The sequence below is a fragment of the Rattus norvegicus genome, chromosome 20 (genome assembly GCF_021556685.1).
Source record: "Rattus norvegicus strain SHRSP/BbbUtx chromosome 20, alternate assembly SHRSP_T2T, whole genome shotgun sequence".
In the NCBI taxonomy this organism is placed as follows: Eukaryota; Metazoa; Chordata; class Mammalia; order Rodentia; family Muridae; genus Rattus; species Rattus norvegicus.
The window spans coordinates 3733708-3754855 of NC_141553.1; the positions used below are offsets into that span (position 1 = coordinate 3733708).

At 48.3% G+C, this 21148-nt stretch overlaps 1 protein-coding gene across 6 annotated transcripts; it reads right to left on the bottom strand.

The window, feature by feature from the left end:
- Nucleotides 1-16796: 16796 nt before the first annotated feature.
- On the bottom strand, nucleotides 16797-20888 carry LOC147998484 (RT1 class I histocompatibility antigen, AA alpha chain-like). Of its 6 annotated transcripts, none has more exons than XM_087598596.1 (8): nucleotides 20630-20888; nucleotides 20160-20429; nucleotides 19672-19947; nucleotides 18405-18680; nucleotides 18140-18277; nucleotides 17930-17962; nucleotides 17694-17741; nucleotides 16797-17560 (listed from the first exon to the last, which is right to left on the bottom strand). In XM_087598596.1, exons 1-8 carry the CDS (start codon nucleotides 20697-20699, stop codon nucleotides 17556-17558), a joined length of 1116 nt encoding a protein of 371 aa, XP_087454722.1. In that variant the 5' UTR covers nucleotides 20700-20888; the 3' UTR covers nucleotides 16797-17555. The 6 variants fall into 6 exon arrangements, with proteins under 6 accessions (XP_087454722.1, XP_087454720.1, XP_087454724.1 ...); XM_087598594.1 differs by having other exon boundaries at nucleotides 17930-17977; nucleotides 20630-20848; XM_087598598.1 differs by lacking the exon at nucleotides 17694-17741 and having other exon boundaries at nucleotides 20630-20848.
- Nucleotides 20889-21148: the final 260 nt, after the last annotated feature.

The following is a 21148-nucleotide window of genomic DNA, read 5'->3' on the forward strand; positions in this document are numbered from 1 at the left end:
AATGCCTCATAGACTTTCCTAAAGGCGGCCCTGGATGGAGGCATTTTCTCTTCTCAGGATCCTCTTCCCAAATCTGTCTTGGTTTGTGTCAGGTTGACAAAATGCAAACAGCATGGCTTCCTGGTGCAGGGTCGCCCAGGGAGAGCTGAGGGAGGAGAATGTGGATGAGCTCCTCCCCCTGACCTACCCTCTGGATGGAGGACCCAAGGTTAAAAAACAGTTGGAATGCAAAGAAGGGGGGGGGTTCCCACCTCATCCCTGCCCCTCAGTCCTGAGGACTTGTCTGTCCTCTGCCTGTTGGATGCTGCTGCTGATATAATCACAGGAGAGACTGATAAAGTCAGAGCAAGTGGGGGGAGGAGGAAGAAATAGGGACATTTTCTCCCTCAAGCAGGCCAATCTGATTTTGGAGGGATTGAGGAGAGGTAGGTAGGATAGGTAGATAGATAGATGGACAGATAGATACACAGACAGATAGACAGATAGTTAGATATAGATACACATAGAAACGGATACATACAAACATACATACATACATACATACATACATATGTAGATACATGCATATATACATATGTGCAACATGCATACCTGCCAACACATCAGACATACAGACATGCAGTCAGCCAGACAGACAGTCAGACAGACAGACAGTATTAAAAGAGGAATGAGAAGAAGCACCCTTCCACTCTTTGGACGTTTACAATTTCCGTTTTGCTCAGACTTCATACAGCTTCTGCCGCCCCCTGCCCCGCCCGCCCGCCCGCCAGACCCTGTCTCGCCCCTGCACCGCCAGCCCGCCTGCCCCTGCACCGCCCGGGCCCCACCCGCCCTACACCGCCCTCGCTCCCCCTAACCCCGCCCTAACCCCGCCCACCCGCGCACCTGCCCAGGGGCGAATTCCTCAAAACCGAACCCGAACCCCGGTGGGTTCTGCTCCCGAACCCTCAGATTTGGAACCCGGAACGTCTCCGACCCCTGTCGGGACGCTGAGGGCTCGTGACCTCCGGCCCGGGGTCACTCACCGCCCTCCTTCTGGTTGTAGTAGCCAAGCAGGGTCCTCAGGTTCACTCGAAAAGTCTGCTCCTTTTCCTTGGCTCCCTGCGTCTCCTGCTCCCAATACTCCGGCCCCTCCCGCATCATCCACCGGGCCCGCGTCGCTGTCGAAGCGCACGAACTCCGCGTCGTCCACATAGCCGACTTCCATGAACCCGGGCTTCCCGAGGCCGGGCCGCGACACAGCAGTTTTGAAGTATTGCAGCGAGTGTGAGCCTGGGCGCGGCGCGCGGATGAGATCCTTACCTCCTCCCTGGACCCCGGGCGGGTGCGCGGGCCGGGCGGGGAGCAGGGCCTGGGGCTCCGGACGCGGGTGGAAAAGAGCCGAAGGGTCTCTTGTGCGATGGGGGGACTCGGCTTCCCCGGTGCCGCCCGTGCCCTTCCCGCAGAGGCGGTTTCCCTCCCGACCCCGCACTCACCCGCGAGGGTCTGGGTTCGGGCCAAGGCAGCCCCCAGCAGCAGCAGGAGTAGCGTGGGCGGCGCAGTCGCCCCCATCCGATATCCCGGACAGGTCTGAGTCAGGCTCCATGGACTCTACAACCAACCCAAGATCGCGCTACTCAGTTGGAGGTCATAGCAAATCAGATCCTAGGAGCTAATGAGGGTTGTGGCTCCAGGGAAAGAGAAGGGAAGGGTTGTTCGGCAGGAGAACTCAGGGAACAGTGTAGGACCCTTGTGCACCTCTGTGTTAATGAGGGTTTCCATTGTTGTGATAAGACCCCATGTATGACCAAAAGCAACTTGAGGAAGAACGGATTTATTTCAGTTTCCACTTCCACATCACAGTCCATCATTGAAGAGATTCAGGGCATGTGGGGGGAGGGGAAAAATAGGGACTTTTTCTTCCCTCAGAGCAGGCCAATCTGATTGTGGAGGGACTGAGGAGAGGTAAGATGGATAGATAGATAGATAGATAGATAGATAGATAGATAGATAGATATAGATACATATAGAGACAGATATACATACTTACATACATGCATACATATGTACATGCAAGCATATATGCACACATATATACATGCATACATACAGGCATACATGTATATGCATATGTACATGCCTGCATACATATGTGCATACATGCAAACCTACGTATATACATGCAGACATATATACATACATGGACACATACATACACACATACCAGCACATGGGACACACGGATAGACTGACAGACAAATAAACAGTATTGAAAGAGGAATGAGAAGAAGCGCCCTTCCACTCTTTGTCCGTTTACAATTTCCGTCTTTGCTCAGACTTCATGCAGCTTCAGGTTCTGCTCCACCAGACACCTGCCCAGCTGGGCAAACATTCAGGGTGACCCTGGGACGCTTCTTAGACTTCTTGCATGGATCAGAGGGCTAAGGGATGTTGCAAAGATCACAGCACAGAACAGGCTTCATGTGAGAGATTTATTGGGGGTGGGTAGTGGGTGGAAGAGAAAAAGAGCCGTCTGTGAGACCTGGGCAGGATAAGGGTGCACTACTTGTGTCCACAGTGGAAATGTGTCACATTTGGTGGCTGGTGATGGTGTGGTGTCTAGCACTGAGGGTCTGAGAGCAGACTGGTTCTGGAAGGTCGGTGGTTGTTGGTTACAGACATCCCCTCCTCTTATTTACTATGTACAGTAAGTAGGTACAGACCAAGCAGCTTCCAAATCCCTTAAAAATGACAGACTTCTCCCTTACCTGGACAATCCCTGAAGGTTCCACTGTGGGAGTCTTGATTTCAGTGGAGGCAGAGGACCCAGGGCAGCATCAGTTTTCCAACATCTTAAAGTTTTCAGGGCTGTAATAGTAAAGATATCTGACCTGAACAAACTTCCCTAGTTTCTAGTAACTTGTTTTGTGCTTAACTTTGGAAACATACACAGGAGCTTAATAAACCGTGTTCCTGTTCTTGACGTGCATTGTTAATTGTCCTCAACAGTTTACAATAAGTCGGCAACTTTCCTAAGATTCAGATCTCTGTTAAGTTTGAGTCTTTGTAATTTGAGGTGAAGCTCCTTTATCATCCAAATAAACCATAAATGCTGTAGCCTTCGTCCATAAGAGACTGGTGTCTTGCTTTTATTGCATGCCATTATAGGTTACCACAGTTTTTGTATGACTCAGTTTCTCCAATAGCTAAAACCCAACAAGGTGAACAAGGACACAAAGCTACACAAATGTCACGGTGAAGCTGAATAGGCCTTAGAAATGTAGAAAGTGTTAATCAGTATACCTTATTTGTTATCAAATATAACTGGTTGAGAGATGTCTCAGAAGTGAAGAACACTGGCTACTCTTCCAGAGGTCCTGAGTTCAAATCCCAACAACCACATCGAAGGCAGGATGGTCTGTAACTATGGATCCAGGGGTCTGTCACAATCACAAAGGCATGAATGCATATAATGCTCATATAACATAAAATTTTAGAATGAAATGCCTACCTTATTCATCCAGCATGTGTTGTGCTTATCTACACTTTATAGCAGCTTGGTGCTCAGCAGTTAGCAAAGGCGGAGGAGTTTAGACACACATCTTAAACCAGCTTTTGATAAGCCAAGTAGACATTCACAACCTTAAATTTTTATAATTACATACACTATATTGTAAACCAGAGTCCAGTCACAAATATAGTACGTTGTAACAAATGTAACCTTAAATTGTTATCTTCATACAAAAATGTATCCCAATCAGAAATCCTCGAGTCTGATTGGTAGTTCTTTAGTCTACAAAGTGATACAATGATACAGAAAGCTCACTTGAACAAAGAAGTTTTAAGGTTATTGTGGCAAGTGGTCATCTGAAGATGATCCTGAACTCACAGGGCGTGGACTCTTTAACCATAATAAAGATGGCTGCCAGTCATATGGAAGCGTATATTTTGATGAGGTCATCAGCCAACATGGAGCACAGACACATGGTTTCTATCTTAAAACATCTGTTTTCATGGTATGTTGTTTATAAAAACTAAATCCCAGTCGTTCAATTTTACGAATGAAGATGATGAGGACAGAAGGTTTTGGGGTGAAAACCTGCTGGCTTAACGAGGCCAAGAAAGACCTCCCTACTCTACCAAGGCCTCAGAAGGTGAAAGCTCCTTCTCCACACCTTCAGTTCCCTCCACCTCAGTCTCCCTCCTTTCTGCTTCCTATGTTTTCCTATGTCCACCCCTGCCTTCTGATCGCATGCTCGGCCTATTGACCTATGGCTGATTTTATTTAACACCGTTTACAGAAAGCTGTTGGAGAAAAGGTGTGTGTAAGTCTGAGCTGCACCACAACAACCTGTCCACACTGAACAGAACGCTCTTGGCTTAAAGGCATCTCTTAGGGCTGTGCAACTCCACAAGCAGAGACAGGATTTTCCTGTTTTAAGTTCACGATCTTGGGCTACACAATGTGATCAGGTATCTTGCAACATTCCCCTCTTTTTGTCTGAACAGTTGCTGTTTTCCCAACATCAATAAACTATATAGTCGGGTAACCATCACATTCACAAAGTCCAGTCCACTTATTTGAATTTGGCAACCTTGGAGAAAGTGTTCCACTCTCTATCCAAGCTCGGTGAGTCCAAAGGTCTGTACACAAATCACTTTCTATCAAAACTTACACTTATCAACCTACCTCTTTTTAAACCTTAAAACAGTGCTGGAGAGATGGCTCAGCGGTTAAGAGCACTGAATGCTCTCCCAGAGGTTTCTGAGTTCAATTCCCAGCAATCACATGGCGGCTCACAACCATATGTAATAGGGATTTGATGCCCTCTTCTGGTGTATCTGAAGATAGCAACAGTGTGCTCATATAACTAAAATAAATCAAAACAAATAAAAAAAACCCTTAAAACATTTTTAAATCCGAAACAATTTAGGTTTAACTGTGAGAGTTTAGCTATCTAGTCTTCAACCCCATCAGAGACCTGAGAAGAATAAATGTTATCAAAAGAGACAGGAAGTGCAGAACAAGCAGCTTCTGAAACCATGGGAAGGACAGAGACTGCTGGCTACCTGGACAGTCACCCAGGGGTTTCTGGAAGTTTGGAGCATCCATGTCTTCAGGCCACTGGCCAGAGCATCTGACAGATTGTTCTGTGAACCATGAGGGACTTCTTCTCTACCTAGTCTTGACAGAGTTCAGCATTTGCCTTCCTGTGCTTTCTTGGTCCAGGCTGGACAGTATTCTGTCAGCAGTTGAAGGAAGGGCAGTTTCTTGCCCAGTGGCAGCCACATGTGAAGCAAACTCTGTAAGGAGGTTCTTCAATGCTCAGCGTCTTCCTTGAAGTAGTATGGCGGTGCTGCCAGGAGAGGACACATCTCATTGTAAAAAAATTAGTCTTAAATTAATAGGACATCTTTGAATGTTATATTCAGTAGATGTCTGAGGTTTTTTGAAGAGTAGTACCTAACAAAACCAAACAAACAAAAGTTTGATTAACTATTCATTAGCATTTTACAAATTTTCTAAAATAGTTTGTAATAGGCGCTTTCAAAAGGACTAGTCCTTCCCATTGCCTTGTTAAGAAATGCATAGGTATCTTAATGTCATGTGGTTGATACATAGTTACAAGTTATTATGTTGTTACCAAAATATAACGTTACTTTTGTATCAGTATCCAGGGATCTATACCAATGTAACCAACTGTAACCTTAATTTGAATCCATACACAAAGATCTATACTAATGTAATCAAATAAACATCAATTTTGTTTCAATTAACAAAGCTAATATAATTTTGTAAAAATATACAATAATTTTGTATCAATACACAAAGTTGTGTATAAGAATAGACTGAATAATTTACCCGTTCCCTACTATTCCTATGTTACTCCTGTATCCCCTTCTGTCTTCTCAGTAGTGAAGCTGTCTCTGCCGAGCTCTCTACACTGCGGGACTTGGTTGGGTTTCGCAGTCTCAGGATTCGGGATTCCTGAGTTCCGAGTTCTGTACTATGTTCATGTCACTTTCCTCTGAACTCGGGAATCTGAATATCCTGAGTACTTTGTAGTCTGAAGCTGATCGTTGGGTGACTTTGTCACTTTGGCAGTGATCCCGTCTATATAGAACACATCCGTCAACCAAAAGGTGCCCACTGTTTGCCCAGGACCAGGCAGCAGGAGAGGCGTGGAGTCACAACCTTTAAAGTTTATCAAGGTGTTATTAAAACCTTGGCGTGGTTCCCATGGCTTTGGTCCAGGCACTACGGTATGAGGTGAGGGCAGAGGCAGGCAGATCTTTGGAGTTTGAACTCTAGGCTACCTGGAGTTCCAGGACAACAACTGGCACTTCAGTGTGTGTGTGTGTGTGTGTGTGTGTGTGTGTGTGTGTGTGTGTGTGTGCTCGAGAGTGAGTGTGTGTTAAAAATAAAACCATAGGGTTGAGGATTTGGCTCAGTGGTAGAGCACTTGCCTACCAAGCGCAAGGCCCTGGGTTCGGTCCCCAGCTCTGAAAAAAAAAAAAAAAGAAAAGAAAAGAAAAGAAAAGGAAAGGAAAGAAAAGAAAAGAAGAGAAAAGCATAGGGTCAGAGAGATGGCTCAGTGGTTAAGAGCACTATCTGCTCTTCCAGAGGTCCTGAGTTCAGATCCCAGCAACCACAGGGTGGCTCACAACCATCTGTAATCGGATCTGATGCCCTCTTCTGGTGTGTCTGAAGACAGCTACAGTGTATTCATAGACATAAAATAAATAAATCTTGAAAGAAAGGAACCCTTTCTTTCCCATGTTAAAGAATAAAATAAAAAATAAAAATAAAACCGCACTGAAATGTATCAGAATGTGTGCTTGCTTACCAGGGAAGGTGCGAAGTCAGCAGGCATCATGAACTCAGTTCTCTCCTGCCTTTATATGAGCCACAGACATGGAACTTCGGTAGCTGGGCTTTTGTAGCAAGCAGCTTCAATCAGTCCTGGTAACAGCCTTTTCCAATTGATATATCTGAGTGTTCACCAGCATACATGAACTAATTAATAATGAATCGATTAGGTAGTGCATTGAAAACCCAGCTGTTGCAATGACAAACTACTTCAAAGCTTGAGTGCATCTCTCTGCTGCTGTCAAATACCACGGCTGAGATTCTTCCCAGCGACCCGGGGCCCTGAGCAGGTTCCACACAGGTCATTGTGAGCACAGCACTGCTCAGGACTGTTCCTAAGAGCAGAGACAAGAGCTTTTGTGTGCGTATGCACACACATGTGCACACACACACACACACACACACACACACACACACCACTGTACGCTCCCAGGGAGGCTCCCAGGATAAAGCAGCTGTCCGTGAGCTTGCTTCTGAGGCTCAGTGGTTGTGAGTAATGAATGCTCAGTTGCTGGCTGCAACTGCGTGCCTACCTTGTAAACACTCACCAGACTTGGAACAGGCTTCTGCCAGAAGGGGGTTCTGTTAAAGTGGCAGCGTGCTGAAGTGTACCCTCAGAGTGTGTAATGAAAGTGTGCAAAGGAAAAGAGTAAAAGTCCATCGCATTGTTGGCTTTTGCTTCCAGGGAGGTGTGCAGTCTCTCAGGTGCCTCATAGCCTACTACGTGGTACTCAGTCCCCACATCCGATTTATTTCTATGTCTATGAGGGCTTTGCGTGCATGCACATCTGTGCACCATAAGCGTTCTGTATCCAAGGAGCAATATTACCCACAGAAGACACTATCTGAATCCTTATTTTTTTTTATTTTATTTATTTATTATCTATGAGTACACTGCAGCTGTCTTCAGACACACCAGAAGAGGGCATCAGACCTCATTACAGATGGTTGTGAGCCACCATGTGGTTGCTGGGATTTGAACTCAGGGCCTCTGGAAGAGCAGATAGTACTCTAACCACTGAGCAATCTCTCCAGCCCCCTTATTTTTAAGACTTTAAATCTTACTTTATGTATGTGAGCATTTTGTCTGTATATCTGTCTGTGGACCATGTGTGTGGAGTGCCCATCGAGGCCGTAGGAAGGCGACAGGTCCCCTGGGACTGGAATTACAGATGGTTTCGAGCTGCCGCGTGTGTCCTAAGAACTGAACTCAAGTCCTCTGCAGGAGCAGCCAGTGCTCCTGACCTCTGAGCCACCCTTCCAGCCTCACCCTCTGGTTCCTTTTTAGGTCTGGGGGCTCATCAGCTCCTACAGCAGCCACTAATCGCAAGAACGTTTCTGAAGATGGCTGAAGAGGGCAGCAGCTGTATTGGCTTCTGGGAGGGTTAAGGGGTTGCACCACGTATAAGGTTTGAATCCTGGGATCTCCTGTTAGACATCTGCCTCGAACTCTCTAGGGCTTTTATGGAGACTGTACTGTGTGAGAACCAAACTCTGACCCATCTTGGTTAGGGTTTCTTTTTTTTTTTTTTTTTTCCGGAGCTGGGGACCGAACCCAGGGCCTTGCGCTTCCTAGGCAAGCGCTCTACCACTGAGCTAAATCCCCAACCCCTTGGTTAGGGTTTCTATTGCTGTGGTAAACACCATGACCAAGGAAAGAGGAGAGAGTTTATTTGGCTTACACATCCACATCACTGTTCATCATGGAAGGAAGTCAGGACAGAAAGACAAACAGCAGGGACCTGGAGGCAGAAGCTGATGCGAAGGCCATGGTGGAGGATACTTACTGGCTTGCTCAGCCTGCTCCCCCAGCATCCACCTCTGTGATTTTTCCAGACAGGATTGGGTTTCTCTGACAGCTCTGGCAGACCAGCCTGGCTTTGAACCCAGAGATCTGCCTGCCTCCACCTCCCAAGTGCTGGGATTAAAGGCCTGCACCACCATGCCCTGAAATCAGCATTTCCTTCTCTCCATTATTTACTGGATTTGCAGCCCCCTCCTTCTAATCCCCCCTCACACATTCGTCTCCCCACCCTACATCCCCTTTTCAAAAATGGGCCCAGTCCTGTTTTCTTATAGAGCCCAGGACCACCAGCCCAGGGAGAAAGGCTGGTCTCTTCTCCATCACTCACTAATCAAGAAAATGACCTACAGGCTTGCCTGCAGCCCAATGCTATGGGGGAGTTTTCTTAACTGAGGCTCCCTCCTGTGAGGGGCTTAGCTTGTGTCAAGTTGACATTTAAAACTATCCAGCACACTTGACTGGGCAAAGGGAACGCTAATGGTTAATTGTCTTGAGTGGGGGAACCCAGCAAGGCTGTATTCTCTGTGAACATCCCTCCCTTCCCGCCAGGATGTGGCGGCCAGATCTCTTCAGAAAGGAGGATCTCTGGAGGAGAGGGCAAGTGGTAAGAACACTTGCTGCTCTTGCAGAAAACCCAGCTGAGATGCCCAGCACTCAAGTCAGGTGGCTCCCAGCCATGTGTAACCCGCTCCAGAGTTCATCGCCCTCTGCTGGCCTCCACAGGCAATGCAGTTAGTGCACTTGGATGAATGCTGTCAAAACTTGTGCACACACAGAAAATATTCTGAAAGTAAAAACGAAGAGCGAGACGGAGGCTGAGGCATCTGGCCGTGTGTAGAGGTAGTTCAGCCTGATGAGACCCTGGCTGTGAGAAACCTCTTCTGTGCAGAGACCACCCTCTTCTGCTCACCCAGAGGGGCACACAGAGAGGTGCAGGCAGGAACAACAAAGGTACAAGACTTTTGCTCATTCCTCTGAGCAGAGGCAGCTGCTCCTTCCCAGAAGGCCTGTGCTCTGGGGCATGTCTTTCTGAAGACATCCATTTCCCCAAGTGACCAAGAGTAACACCACCTATCTGTCCTGAGCCACCCACATGGCCACCCTCACAACACCCATTGGTGCCAAGGCTGGCATCACAACTGAATTGTAAAGCAACTGTCGAGATCTGAAATCTCAGATCAGCAACACAGTTCTAGCCTGGGGGACCTGGGTCCGGTGCCTGAGTGCCTGACCCTGAAGTGAAATCAAGGCCTGCAGAGAGCAGGTGCTCGGGTGCAGCAGCAGCTCAGGCAGCTGCTGGGCTACACTGTTTCTTTCTTCTCCCACCTCCTGCTCTCCCCTCCAGGGATCCCAGCGACACTGCCAAGGGCTCCAAGATAAACCCAGAACAGGCCTGTTCTACAGATACAGATCCACGTCTGAGTAAGACCTGGGATCCCTGGGCTTCACCTATGACCTTCTGAACTTCGGACCAAGTGAGAAAGGGCAGACAAGCCAGACCTCTACCAGGGCTTCCCAAGCTTCCCAAGGCCCCCAGGCCTGCCCTGGCTGACACTCTCTGATCCCTCCCAGGGACTGCAGACTCTTTACACAGCCTTGCTGGTGTGTGTGTGTGTGTGTGTGTGTGTGTGTGTGTGTGTGTGTGTCTGTGTTCACGCACACCATTGTTCAGGTCTTCATACTAGGAACGCGTTGGGGTGAGATGAGGCATGAGGACACCGAGCTTCCTCTTTACCTCCCGACCCCCAGCTGTCCCCCAGCTTCACCACCCACAGCCACTTTAGAAAGTGAGTAGAACCAGAAGAGAAGGCAGCTGGGGAGCCACAGCCTCACGGGTTTGGGCCTTACCTTGCTATGACCCTGCCCCACAATAGGGCTCAAGCCTCAGAGTGACCCTGGCTCAAGTCCCACCCAAACGGAGCACTTACAGACACCACAGACAGTTGTTTCATTCTTAGTTTTTTTAAAGATTTATTTATTATATATAAGTACACTGGGGAGAAGGTTCTGGTGAAGTCACCTGATTCCTGAGTACCTGACTAGGCAGCTGTCCTTGGGGCAGTGGAATTAGCATCAAACTTCCAGGCAAACCACAACAAAAGAAGGCCTAGGCTGCCAGGAGTGTGCAGACAATGTAGTAAGGGTTGCCACTGGACCAATGAGTCTAGGTCCAGGAGAGACTCCAAGGCAACTCCTTGCCAACAGGAAACATAATGGGGGTTGGGGGTTGTTGTTTGAGGCCCTACAGCAAAAGTAGGAACTGTTTGCCTCAGGGCAGCTAGGAACTAAGAATCACGAAGAAAATCTCAACTAAGGAAAAATTGCCTTCATACTACATAATATAATAATGCTCAACCTGTCCAATGATATCCGTGGGAAATTCTTCACAGGGAATGCTAAACATCCAACACTGTGTCCTGCGGCTTTAAAGCGACAGCCACCAGAAATAATCTGTAGGCAATTTCTTCAATTTATTGTTTACCATTGCATGGGTGATATTTTGATGGCTGATTCTGATGCAGATAACTTAGGGAAAAAATGTTTACTAAAACCAAAAGAATTTTGCCTTGTTGAGGTTTCCAGATTGCTGAGAGAAAGACAGAGAGAGAGAGAGAGAGAGAGAGAAGAGAGAAGAGATTGTATTCATTATCTATATTTTAACATAAGTCAACAAAACATTCAACCTCAGAGGGTACCAATTGGAAAGAATCATTTGTGAAGTCTCAATTTTCAGAAATTAATGGGAGATGTCAATTGGCTCTGGCCCACCATTGGATTAGCTGCACAAAGATTAAGTGATTTGTTTCAGATGTTAGAAGGAGATTCAGACATTGACAGGCCAAGACAGCTAACAGATTGGAAGAGAAAGAGTTAGCCTTAGTAGAACAGAGGCTACAGAGGCTGGGGAGATGGCTCAGTGGTTAAGAGCACCACCACTTGATCTTCCAGAGGTCCTGAGCTCAATCCCCAGCAACCACGTGGTGGCTCACAACCATCTGTGATGGTATCCGTTGCCCTTCTGGTGTGTCTAAAGAGCGTGGTAGTATGCTCACATATATAAACAAATATATCTTTTAAAAAACGAAAAGAAAAGAAAAGAAAGAAAAGAGAAGAGACTACAAGACATACATGTGGGTAGCATAGTTTTCAAAGTGAACTGTATTTGGTTCTTTTGTCTTGTGTTTTTTTTTTTAAATGAAACTAAGCTTTGTTATACCAAGTAATAAATACAAAGATACAACGTTTCAGTCGTTTTCCTCAAGATGTTGTGTTTGCCTCATAGGAACCATGGAACTGAGATCTACAGGCTGCTTGGTAGGTTGGGTAGATGGCCCTTTCTTCTGTCTTTATCACCTGTGCATTTTAAAGATGGACTTCAAAGCACTCAGTCATGCCAACGCTTAAGCAGAGAAGCTCCAGGAAGCAGGGTCTACACTGCACACAGGCGGGCCAGCTACTGAGCAAAGGCCTGGTGGTTTGCACTCAACTCCTCAGAGGCAGGTGAACTCATGGAAAGGAAGTCAACTGGGGCGATGCAAGTGGAAAATGTGTCCAAAGGAAGGTTAAAGGGGACACTGGTATTTGGGGACAAACAATAGCTTGCTGTGAAGTGGCTTCACAGACATCTTTCAAATGCTTGAAAAGAAAAAAGAGCTGGGTCCTTCCTAACTACTTAAAATGCACACCTTCAGTTACTGCGAAATGTTTTCCAATCTTCTGAGTGTCCATTCAGAGCTTAATGACCGTCTTGGAAAAAATACTGCCATTTTGGACAAAGCCTCTCCTGTCCACGGGGTAGCGAGATGGACCTTCAGAGTGGCCAGGGGCTAGGACCTGACCTTAGGTTCCATTTCAGCCAAGCACTCCGGAACCAGGCTTGGGCATGAATGGCGCCTCCTTTTAGCCTCTCCATGGCGCTCTTGCTCCCTGCAGACCTGGATCTGATCTCTTTCCCGGACTCTGCAATGGTGGCCAGCAGCTCTGCACATTTACTCTGAGGCCCCTGGCTATTTCTAGTTCCCTGGGTGTATCCTAGCGATGGAGGCCCATAGTCACTCAGCAGCTGGCGATTTTGGGAGGAGGTCGCCATGCGAGTAGATAGTGAACAGACACTTCGGGGTTCAGGGCAGCGGCGGCCAGGTGCGCAGTCAGGTTCCGCTTGGCTTACCTCCTGGCGGGCGCCAGGCAGAGCCTGGCCAGGGGGCGAGCGCGGCGGCGGCGATGAGGCGGAGGCCCGGACCCGGCAGCCCCACATCACCGCACCTGTCCAAGCGCCTGTACGGAGCCCGCACACTTTCTGTTGTCGCCCACTCTGTCCGCCAGGGCAATGATGGCCGTCCCCACCCTATCGCCGCCTCAGTTCAACTCCCAGACAAAGGGTGTGGCTTACTGGAGGCCGCAAACTTTGAGCCCAGACAGTGCTGGGCCCCGCCCGAATAAGGAGGAGGCGGCAGGCGTCAATGGGTGGCTCCTCCAGCGGCCATGCCAAGCACTGAGCTGCCACCTGCAACTTGCCTCAGTTTATGGGGCTGAGGTCCCTCGCCCCCACCCCTGTTCTTTGGTCTTTAACCCGTTCTCCCACGGGGCTCATTAGACAAAGGGAAGTAGCATTTTAGAATGAAGCTTCTTAGCACACACTGAAAGTAAAAAACTAAAAGCCTTATATCAAAAAGTTTCTGATTTAATTATAAAAGTATGATTGTGTCAATTGTAGGAATAGACCCATGAAAAATTATAGAGCCGTATACTAATGTGAGATTACGTCAATAAGGGTAATCGATGAGGACTGGCAAAGAGTTTGTAACAAGTATTTGGGAGCGATTAGCACAGATCCTAAAAGAAAGCCACTTCACTTTACAAAAGGAACTAATTGGATTGTCCCATGTATTGCAAAAAGAACACTAATTCCTGAAGACCTTACGTTCCCGTTTGAATGAAAAAGCTGGTAATGGCTGCTTATAAGTCAGTAAAAAACAAAAGAATGTGTAATTAAAAGCTCATGGGCTTCAGTTCAAAAGTCAGAGTTGTATGCAATCCTTATGGTATTATCACATTTTCCAGAATCTCAATATAGTGACAGAGTCTCAATATGCAGAAAGAGTTGTTCTGCACACAGCAACTGCTGAATTTACCCTGGATAATTCAGAATTCATGTTATTTTGCCACTGTACCAGGCAATCAGAAATAGCAACTGTCCATGATTTATCACCCACATTTAGTCTATCACAGTATTGTCAGGGCCATTAGCACAGGGAATGAAGGAACTGACCAATTATTCATAAGGAGTGTCTTAGGACCCTCAGATTTTCCTGAAAACCACTATATTAACAGTTAAGGTTTAAAGGAAAAATTCTGTAACCTGGCAACAAGCGAAGGAATTTATAAAGAAATGCCCTACTTGTTTTTTGTACAACCAAACTCCATTACACACTAGAAGTAACTCTAAGGGCACCAACAAAGTAAAAAAAAAAAAAAGTGGAATTTGGCAGATAGATGTGTTTCAGTTTGCAGAATTTGGAAAACTAAGGCTTGCACCAGACCACTGACACATACTCAGGCTTCCAATGGGCAAATGGTTTGAGTTCTGAAAAGGCTGGCTCTGTAATTACACATTTACTGGAAGGCATGGCTCTGGTGGGAATAGGTGTACAAACTAGGACCAACAGTGCCCCTGCATACGTCTCCAGTAAGATGCAGCAATTCTTCCCTCATTACAAAGCACATTACAGCTACACCACACAATTCTGCAGGGCAAACAGTGGTAGAAAAGACCCAATGACACCTTAAAGAACACAGCTATAAAACAAAAAGAAAGAATAATGCCCCAGGGGTAGAATACAGTGTGCTCCATTAACTTTGGATTTTCTGAACATTAATAAGAGACACTGGATCAAGGGAAAAAACTGTGCAGTTAAATCACCCTATATACTACAAGGATGTGTTAACATCAGAATGGAAGTCAGCAAATCTATGGTGTTGGGGATGCTGATTTGTTTATATTTACACAGGACACAAAAAGCTCTAGATTGCATCAAAAGTCATAAAGCTCAGGGTTGACCCAGGAGGTCCTCTGAAAACCATGGCCACTCACCCAGAATGAGCAAAGGAGAGAGCCTGACCAGCCACTGCCCTCCCCTGTCAGCCAGAAAAGCACAGACAAGAAATGTTCAGCTCCTAACCACTGACAGGCCCATGTCACAGAATATTTTATACAGAAATTTTATATAGAATTTTATACAGAATATTTTATATAGAAAACCTAACGGTTAGCAAAATATAAAATCCTCAGTAGATACCGCATTTGGCAGATCCAGGATATGTGTCCTGGTGTGGTTTATGTGTCTTTGAATTCTGCACAGATAAGACCGCTAAAGAAGGGAAAGATATTGCTTATTTTAAGGCAAGGTGCTTGGGAGAGGTCCTGTGGTCCTGTGCTCTATGACCTGAGGCAAAGTCAGCAGGTGGCCTTGTCCTCCTTCCACCTTAAAGGTGAAATGGTTGAACCTGTAGTTGTTTACCTTGGACAGCTCCCAACCCCAACTCCCATGACAGTGACATGATTCAGCAGGTGAGGGGATAAGGGAGGAATTAAATACTTCTTTTATGAGTAATTGGACTTTTGACACCTCTCTCTCTCTCTCTCTCTCTCTCTCTCTCTCTCTCTCTCTCTGTGTGTGTGTGTGTGTGTCTGTGTGTGTCTGTGTGTGTGTGTGTGTGTGTGTCTGGGTCTGGATCTGGGTCTGGGTCTGGGTCTGGGTCTGGGTCTTGTGTCTGCCTCTCTATCTCTCTTTCTCTGTCTCTGAAAGCTTTGAAGAGCCTTTATGGAATAGGATTTTCTCTTAGGACTTGCAGGAAGAACGGAGAAGGAGGTGGCAGGACACAGGTAAAACAGAAATCTAGGAAAGAGAGCTCAGGAGCCCTCTTGGGTTTGCAGGAGCTCAAGAGAAAAGTAGACTAGGGCTGGGGATTTAGCTCAGTGGTAGAGCGCTTACCTAGGAAGCGCGAGGCCCTGGGTTCGGTCCCCAGCTCCGGGAAAAAAAAAAAAGTAGACTAGACTGATAGAGTGACACAGACAGATTTCTGAAGGGCTAGATGGAGTTTACTTGTAGCATCAGGCTGGTAAATAGGTATCCCATATATAGTTAAGAAAATAAAGTTTCCTTGCTGAGCTGTCAGGTTTCTACCTCAGCTTCTGCCTCCCGTGTCTTTAGTGCCATGAATATGAGATGATTTAAATGGTCACAGGCCTCTGAGGGGGACTTTGCTCTCCCGCCATACAGAGCCATCCAAAGGCAGAGCAACCACAGGTGCATCAGCTCCAAGACCCAGGTCCACAGAGTTGGGGGTGGAGATTAAGAGACTTCAGGGAGTTAACTCCAGTACACAAGATGGAAAAGGTAAGACAGTCCAGGTTCAGGAATCGGTACCCAAGTTACAGGAGAGAGAAGCCTCTCTGTTAGGTCTTATCTCAGCTGTGGACGTGCTCCTGAGAGATGAGCAGACAGACCACACCAGACCCCTGGGAACCCTGGGAAAGACACCGGAAAGGAGAAGCAGAAATCACCACAGCAGCATGGCTACAGGGAGAGCCCAGGGCAGCTTCCCGACCCCATCATTAGCAGCTAAATCAAGTGGGTGGGAGGAGATGTAGTGACTTATCTTGTGCACCCTGCACTTTAAAGGACCCCACTTGAGTCTCTGATCTTCAGCCCTGGGGGCTCATAATCCTGGGGACAGGACAAGGCTCTGGCCTTCCCTGTGTACTTGTGATCACAGACTCTCCCCATGTCTTCACAGTGATGGAGAGGGCACAGCCTGGAGGTGACAGAGCTGAGGCCTGAGCCCATCACAGACAAGAACTGACTGAGCACACCTGGGCACAGCCCTGTCCACACTCAGCTCCCACAGCCTCTCCCTGTCCCTCCAGATACACACAGCTTAGTGACACAGATTCTGGAAGCTTCTCCATCTGCCATTCATTTTTTTTTTCAAAAACAAAACCCCGAAACAAAAAACCTCTAAATATTCCATCTAGAAATTTAAAAAGTGTCACGTCCTGCAGGACAGTTAATGAGGGTGCAGGGTGTACCTGGAAGAGAATGAGGGACAAGAGACACGAAGAAGGACGCCAGGACAAGAGTCTGATCAAGGCGACAATTTTATTTTTCCCCAAGGCTGAATTTATACCATAATGTGGGTAACAGAGGGAGGGGGGAAGTAAGAAACATTTACACAATATTCGTGTGGTCAGGGAATAGGCTAATGTTGACAGAATGTTAGAAAGGTCACAGGTTTGTCATATTATTAGTCAGCAGAATGTTGGGTTTTCAGAAAGTTTACAGGTCATCACATTGGGTATCTTAACGTCAGATATATTTCTCAACAAGGTCACAGCCTTATCATATTATTATTCATTTTGATCACCAGATTTGTATTAGTCTCCTGCAGCTGGCTGGGGAGTTTCTATGAACCCAGTCATACTTAATTCTAACCATAATAATAACATTAATAGTGGAGGGCTTCAAGGGCATCGCTCCCAACAAAAAAGCAATCAACACTTGGGTCAAGGATGTGAACAATCAAGTTCACATTCAGGTTCCTATTTTTAGTGTGGAAGTGAGGAGCTGCAGCTCAGGGTAGCACAGACTCACAGGATGCAGATGTCCCCAACCCCCACACCAAGGCTGGACCAGCAAGGTTGGCTGTGGAGGGGAAAGCAGGCAGCACAGGGACAGGGTCCTAAAGTGCAGGGCAGGCTGGGCTCCACAGTTCTTCACACTGAAGACATTGAATCACAGGGAACTTCAGACACTGGTGTCTAAAGAGAACTGAGGGCTCTGGATGTCACAGGAGAGAACTGAACACATTGTCTGTCACTCAGTCCACTCTAGGCAGCTGTCTTCATGCTAGAGAACAAGAGTCACAAACCATCACTGTGAAGACAACAGCCCAACCTCCCTCCACTCACAGGGGATTCTGGGAGTCCCTGAAACCCAATCATGTCCACATTGTCCCTCCCCAGTCAGACCCCAGAGTCACCTTTACAATCTGGGAGAGACACATCAGAGCTCTGGGAGCTGTCCCTGCCTAGGGTAAAACAAAACATATGTATGTGTATATGTGTATATGTGTATGGGTATGTATGTGTTCATATCACAGTACAACTGAGACCCCCAGAAGATTTCTCTGGAGGAGCTACAGTGGATTCCCTGAGCTCCCAACATCTCCAGCTTCACTCCAATAACCTCAGGGACAATCCTGCCCCCAACACTAACCTAGAGCAGGGGCGTAGTCTCCTCCTTTTCCACCTGTGAGAAGAAAAGCTGTGAGAGTTCAAGGAAGGTCTTGACAGGAGGAAATTTCTAAAACTAACAGGGGACCCAGTTGGAGACAGCAGCAATGTGGGGTGTGGCCATGTTTGCCATTAATGAGCAGAGCGCTCTTCTAAAGGAAGCTGAGGGGAAACAGACCCTGCCCTTTCCTACCTGTGTTTCTCCTCCTCCTCTTCCTCCTCACAACAGCCACCACAGCTCCAATGATCACAGCTGCAATGATGACCAGGGCTCCAATGACAACATAAATGACATTGGTTTCCATGTTGGAGTTCGTGGATGGAGGAGGCTCTGGGAAGGACAGGTACAGGAAATGAAGGTGGAGGTCATGACCCCAGCCCTCAGCCCTGACCAGCTCAGGGTCTGCAGAAAGCTCCAGCTTTCCCTGACCCCAGCTCTGCATCCACACCCTCCTTACCCCATCTCAAGGTGAGAGGCTCAGGCAGCCCCTCATGCTCCACAAGGCATGTGTACTTCTGCTCCTTCCCAAGAGGCACCACCACAGATGCCCACTTCTGGAAGGTTCCATCCCCTGCAGGCCTGGTCTCCACAAGCTCCATGTCCTGGGTCAGGTCCTCCCCATTCAACTGCCAGGTCAGGGTGATGTCAGCAGGGTAGAAGCCCAGGGCCCAGCACCTCAGGGTGACATCACCTTCAGGTCTGGGGTGAAGGGTCACATGTGCCTTTGGGGGATCTGTGTGGAAGATTTAAGAAATCACACAGTTAACAAGACAAACTAAAGTCCACACAAGACATAGTAAAGACAATGACACTGACCTGTGTGTGTCTGACACTTCAACTGTCATTGACTAGAGAGCTGCAGGGAGAGCTGGTCCCCTCAGCACAGAACTGCACACTTTCCTGAGGGACTCAGAAGCTAAGAGGGAATCCACATGAGCCAGTGGATCAACATGGCCGTCCTTATGTGATGTTCTGTAGCATGAGATGGGTGATCACAGAAGAGAAGACAGAATGGAAAGTAATTGATTTAATATGTGTTTGTAGAGAAAAACTGACTAGAAGCAAAATGATGCTTTCCAAAAAAAAAAAAAAAAGAAAGAAAGAAAGAAAGAAAGAAAGAAAAAAGAAAGTAAGAAATAAGAAAAAGAGAAAAAAAGAAAAAAGAAATCCCACAATTTATGTTCCTCCAGGGTACCCATAAGGGCTCATGGGACCATTCAACTCTGTAGGAATAGAGAGAAATGGGGTGTGGAAGAGAGGCAAACCCCACATCAGGGAGGGATCTGTGAGAATGTATTCTTTAGAAAGTTCTAGAAACTGGGGGAACCAGCCTAGTGTAGTGGAGTCCATGTCTCCTATGAGGTAAAGCAGACTTCTGGTCCTGAGGTGTAAGGGCTGACACACTCAGCAGGACAGGAGTCAGTGTCCTCAGAGAGTGGGTGTGGGCAGAGAACCTGGCCTGGGAGAGGTCATGGCTGACAGCAGGGAGCCCCTGCTGTTAAGTGGGGAAATTCTCTCCTTCCCTCCTGAGAGGGACTCAGAACTCTCCAGGGAGAAGGCTGGGCCCTGGGAGAGGCAGTGCAGTCACTGTGATGAGGGATCAGGAGACCCAGGGACACTGTCTCCCCTCTGAGACAGGGACATCACCCAGCTGAGGGTTTCTTCTTTCCCAGGACTGAGTCCCAGCCCGAGTGCAGAGGAGGAGAAGCCCGCGGCCCCAGCACCTGAGCGCAGCAGCCTCTCCTTCCCGAGCTCCAAGAATCTGCGGAGGGACTCCAAGCACTCGCCCACCAAGTAGGCCCTGTATCTCTCTGCAGTACCAGCCTGATCCCACTTGCTCTGGGTGATCTGCGCCACGACGTCCGCCGCCGTCCACGTTTTCAGGTCTTCGTTCAGGGCGATGTAATCGCGGCCGTCGTAGGCGAACTGCTCATACCCGCGGAGGAGGCTCCCGTCCGACCCCATGTCACAGCCAGACAATCTCTGGATGGTGTGAGAGCCTGCGGGACCCCGCGGTCAGACCCGGCCCCGCCCCGCCCAGCCCGGCCCACCCGCCCCCGGGAAGAACCCCACCCGCCCGCGGCCTCCTCAAAACTGAAAGGGAAACCGGTCTGGTTGGTTCAGCTCCATAACCCTAGACTTGGGGCCTAGGGGATCTCCAGCCCGTGTGGGGACGAGGAGAGGTCGTGACCTCCGACCCGGGGTAACTCACCGCCCTCTCTCTGGTTGTAGTAGCAGAGCGCGGTCCCCAGGTTCACTCGGGACCACTGCTCTTGTCCCTTGGCTCTTTGCGTTTCACTCTCCCAATACTCTGGCCCCTCATGCTCCATCCAACGCACCCGAGGCTCCATCCTCGGATTCTCAGCGTCGCTGTCGTAGCGCACGAACTCCGTGTCGTCCACGTAGCCAACAGAGATGAACCGGGGCTCCCCGAGGCCGGGCCGGGACGTGGCGGTTTCAAAATACCGCAGCGAGTGTGAGCCTGGGGGCGGCGCCCGGTGAGACCCTGACCTCCTCCCGGGACCCCCGGCGGGTGCGCGGGCCGGGCTGGGAGCAGGACGCGGGGCTCGGGACCCCGGTGGCGAAGGGGCGGGGGTCTGGTGAGCGAGGCGGGGACCCGGCTTCCCGGGTGCCGCCCCTGCCCCTCCCCGCAGTGGGTTTCCCTCCCGACCCCGCACTCACCTGCGCGGGTCTGGGTCAGGGTCAGGGTCTGGGAGGCCGCCAGCAGCAGGAGCAGCTTGCCCGGCACCATCACCCCATCCAAGATCCTGGATCTGTGTCCTGTGGGCTGTGTGGACTTTATAACCAGCCCTAGATGGCACTACCCAATGGGAGGTCAGAGGGAATCAGATCCCTAGGAGCTGTTATAGCACGATGTCATTACGCAGTTGAAGGCAGTACAAGATAGAACTAGGCCTGTCATTAGACTAGAAGGAAGGAGAAAGGTTGTAGAGAGGAGGAGACTGGAACAAGGAAGGAGAGAGGCAGTGGAGAGAACATGGAGACAGATGTTAGGATTCTCTCTGCACATTTACAGGTTGTTATGACTGTTCTTAAGGGATGGATGTGTACAGGGCTTTGTATGTCTAGATGAGCAAATTCTATCTTATCAATTGGATCAGAGGTCATTGTGTTGTGTGTTCTTTCATGTGGAGATTTAAGTTCAAGAGAGTGTGTGGTGGCTAGACTCCCTAGTCCACC